This window comes from Oryza brachyantha, chromosome 3, assembly GCF_000231095.2.
Source record: "Oryza brachyantha chromosome 3, ObraRS2, whole genome shotgun sequence".
NCBI classification, from domain to species: Eukaryota; Viridiplantae; Streptophyta; class Magnoliopsida; order Poales; family Poaceae; genus Oryza; species Oryza brachyantha.
Window position 1 is genome coordinate 6,973,365 of NC_023165.2, and position 4,190 is coordinate 6,977,554.

The 4,190-nt window shown below is 54.0% G+C and overlaps 1 protein-coding gene across 1 annotated transcript; it reads left to right on the forward strand.

Annotated features, from left to right (window-relative positions):
* Positions 1–256: 256 nt before the first annotated feature.
* LOC102700131 (patatin-like protein 6) lies at positions 257–2,314 on the forward strand. Its single transcript, XM_040522259.1, has 2 exons — positions 257–1,727; positions 1,824–2,314. Exons 1-2 carry the CDS (start codon positions 624–626, stop codon positions 2,115–2,117), a joined length of 1,398 nt encoding a protein of 465 aa, XP_040378193.1. The 5' UTR covers positions 257–623; the 3' UTR covers positions 2,118–2,314.
* The last annotated feature ends 1,876 nt before the right edge of the window (positions 2,315–4,190 follow it).

Below are 4,190 nucleotides of genomic sequence, written 5' to 3' on the forward strand. Positions count from 1 at the left end.
GGCACAGGTGGACCCGGTGCACGGTGGGGTGGCCTGCGCGCGGATCTCGAGGCAGGGCTGGACGGAGGGAGATCGCTCCACGTACGCTGACCCTGGTGCGTCGCGTCCAACCCGCGGGACTAGCGGGACGGGACTGGAGCGCCTCCATCGGTTACGGTGCAGCAGCCAAGACACGATCAAAGCAGAGAGAGAGAGAGAGAGAGGAAGACGACGACCTTTGTATCCTTCTCTCTCTTCTTCTCTTCCTCCTCTTTAGCCTTCGTCTCCTCTCGCTCTCGCCTCTCGCCTTCGCCTTCTCTCAATCGGGCGCGCACCTTTCTGTGTCTGTGTGTGTGGTCGTCTCTTTCCTCGCGTGCTCTGCCGCTGCGCAAGAATCAAAAGGCGCCACTAGAGGGTGTGGCTTGAGTTCGAGACCAATCCGACCATTCGCTGTGATCTAAAAAGAGAGGGAGAGGGAGAGAGGCAAAGCGAAGTGGGAGGGCTTGGCGGCAATCCTTGCGAATCATCCCAAGATTCTGTCTTTTCTTTGCTGCGATTGTTTCTTTGTAGGGGAGGGAGTGGTTCCCCCGCCGAGAATTTGTTGACAGGGAGGGGAGAGGGGTTGTTGGGTGGGTGGGCTGGGCATGGAGGAGGCGGAGGAGATGCAGGTGGAGAGGATGCACGAGGAGGCGGAGGGAGGCGGCGCGGATACGGATAAGCTCAGCTACGAGATTTTCTCCATCCTCGAGAGCAAGTTCCTGTTCGGGTACACGGACCCGCACCAGCTGTGGCTGCCGAAGGCGCCGGCGCAGGCGTCGGCGGCGACGGCCGTGCCGGGGAAGGCGGCGCAGCGGGGGAAGGTTTGCGTGCTGTGTGTCGATGGCGGCGGCGGCGGGCTACGGGCGCTGCTTGCTGGCCGGGCGCTGGCGCACCTGGAGGCCGCTCTGCGGCGCGCGTCGGGTGACCCGGACGCCCGTGTCGCGGACTACTTCGACCTTGTGGCGGGCACCGGCGCCGGCGGCGTCTTCGCCGCGATGCTGTTCTCGACGCACTCTCGCGGCGCGCCTCTGTTCCACGCCGATGACACCTGGCGCCTGGTGGCTGACCACGCTCCCCAGCTCTTCCGTAGGACCGTGGGCTCGACGTCGCTGTTCTGCCGCCCCAAGAAGCGGCCCCTTGCGGCGCCGACGGCGGCGCTCGACGCGGCCATGAGGACGGCGTTCGGCGAGGAGCTCACCCTTCGGGACACCATCAAGCCCGTGCTCATCTCCTGTTACGACCTCAAGTCGTCCGCCCCGCTGGTGTTCTCGCGCGCAGACGCCCTGGAGAGCGAGAGCTACGACTTCCGCCTCTGCGAGGTCGGCCGCGCGGCGTGGTCGGAGGCTGGCCGCTTCGAGCCAGCCGAGGTCGCGTCGGTCGACGGCGCCACGTCCTGCGCTGCCGTCGACGGCGGGCCGATCATGGGTAGCCCGGCCGCCGCCGCCATCACGCACGTGCTGCACAACAAGCATGAGTTCCCGTTCGTGCGCGGCGTCGAGGACCTTCTCGTGCTCTCCATTGGAGGCTGCTCCGCCGGTGGAACGGGAGCCGCGGCCGACGCCGACCTCAGACGGTTGCGCCGCTGGGGCCCCAAGGATTGGGCGCGCCCCATCGCTCGCATTGCCGCCGACGGCGCCGCCGACCTCGTCGACCACGCGGTGGCGCGCGCCTTCGGGCAGTGCCGCTCGTCCAACTACCTGCGCATTCAGGTGAGCAAATTCTCGCGCTGCATTGCACGTTTCTTTCCGGCCTCAACGAACAATTCCTCGGATTAATCCTGGTAAAAAAATTCGCCGCGTGATCAGGCGAAGCGGGAAAGCATGCCGCCGTGCGGGCCGGACGGCGAGTACGACCCAACCCCGGCGAACGTGCACGCGCTGCTCGCGGCGGCGGACGAGATGCTAAAGCACCGGAACGTGGAGTCGGTGCTGTTCGAGGGGAGGCGTGTCGGCGAGCAGACGAACGCGGAGAGGCTGGACGGCTTCGCCGCCGAGCTCGTCGCTGAGCACCGCAGCAGGGGCTCCCGTATTGGCCCCACCGTGGCGTTCAAGCAGGCGCCGCGGAAGGCGGCGGCGCCGGCGCCGGCGCTGGGTTCCTGAGCCGGTGGCCGCGTGCACTTCGGAGTAAGGACATGTAGGGCCCTCTCTTTTCTTCTTGCTTTTGCTGGAATCCTGCTGCATTTTTTACGTGGCAGAGTGGCATTGCTCCAGGAAGCATTTGCCAATGGGAAATTCGAGTTGGAAAAAAAATAGTATGAAAGAACATCTGTGATATATATGTCAGCCTCATTTCAACTTATTAGCATAGAAATGTACCATCTTTCTTCGGAATCATGGTTTCTTTGTTTTGTCTTCTCATAATTTGATGATGATGTTTAGTGTTAATACTTCCTTGGTGGTATGTGGGTACAACGGCGATATCTGAAGCTGATCTTCTGGGTTTGCATTGCATTCTATACATAACATGATACTAAAGAAAAAAATTATGGTACCCTCCACTTTATCAAATACAGAACCAATGTATTTATTCTCTGTTTTCACACACTTCAATGTTACCATCACTTAAAGTTCACTGATTTAGAATAATCAATACGAGCTAAAGTTGATCTTATTTTGGAACAGAGCCAGTACATAGAATCTACCGAGTAGTTGGTGATGTGGTGTACCGAATATGTGAAGTCATTTTCTCTCTTGCTTCTGCTACTTGCATACAGCACTGCACTGATCATCTGATGGTTCTTATTCCATTTGAGCATGCATCAATTGCTACAAACATATTGAAGAAACTAACTTGCACCTGCATTTCATCAATTCTCTCTCGTCTTGTTCATTAAAAGAAAATCTAAACCTGGTCAAATTTTCAGACGTTGAGCATTTCTGCCATGTTGCTGCCACGGCATATATTTTTTTCTCACAGAAAAAACCTACCCTCTCTGTCAAAAAAACAATTCTCCGGTTTCCGTGTCCAACGTTTGACTATCCGTCTTATTTGAAAAAATTCAGAAAATTAGAAAAAAAAATAGTCACACGTAGAATACTATTCATGATTTATCATCTAATAAAAATAAAAATATCAATCGCAAAAAAATTTAAATAAGACGAGAGTCAAAAATTATAGATAAAAAATTAGTTTATTTTGGGACGAATGGAGATTGCAAAACTATACCCAATAGACATATCTCAGATCTTTGTCCGCGATAGGAAAAAGGAAACCCTGTACATGCATGTCCCATCACCATCCTGATGCTGATCAGAACGTACTCCTTGTTTTAAAGCGTCTAAAGATTCCTCCAAGCACACTAAATCAAGGAACCTTTGTTTTAACGGCAAACACCTCCCTCCTTCAGAAACCGTCGGCAGCCACACAGAAACAATTAAGCAAACCTTTCATGGCAATAATGCATAGATTATGTCGAATTGTTCGCTTTTGCTACTACCACTCGAGCTCGATGGCATAGTCGTGTGACTGTTTGTGCATTGAAGCTCCATTGGCTGACACGCGCGTGGTCGCTGTCACTGAGCCTCTCGCACAGCAGCACTTGCTGATTGCAACACCCATGGATCTTGATTAGGGAGGCCACATCCAACTTTGCTGTTCTTGGATGTTCTAATCATCTTTTCTTATCGAAGCAGGTTTGGTTTTGGTTTTGGTGTTGGGTTTGGTTTGGTTTGGTTTGTAGACGAAGGCGTCGTGTCTCGAGACCGTGATGGGAATCGGGCGGTCGCTGCACCATGATTGCTGGTTGTTGGGTTTGGGAGTTTCCCAGCATTTCGCTGTCCGAAGAGGATCACATCAACACCAAGATGCCGGAATATGGCGTCGTCCGTAACTTCGTCAACCGACAGAGATCATTAGTGCCACTCGGTTGTCATCCTTCTAATCCCTCAACCCCTCTGCAACTTTGTTTCCAGACCTCTTATTTCCCAGTAGTGACTCTGAATTCATGTAAAAAAAATATACTACATAGAGAAGAAATCTTCTTCAGATCATAGTTAGAATTCGCATTCGAAGTACTGCCTGTATTGCAGGGATTGGGCCGTCAAAAAAATTGCATCTTGGAAACGTGGTGCCGGTGCGGATTTGAGGCTGGGCACCAAAGAGCTTCTCTGTGGAGAAGGAACAGTGGAGGTTTTAGTGCACCGAGCAGTGGCAGTAATGGAGTTTTGCACGGT

Excerpts from the sequence above, each read along its gene's own strand:
- LOC102700131 (XM_040522259.1), top strand. The coding sequence starts at position 624 with ATGGAGGAGGCGGAGGAGATGCAGGTGGAGAGGATGCACGAGGAGGCG. Across the intron at positions 1,728-1,823 it reads CCAACTACCTGCGCATTCAG|GCGAAGCGGGAAAGCATGCC; the intron begins GTGAGCAAATTC and ends CCGCGTGATCAG.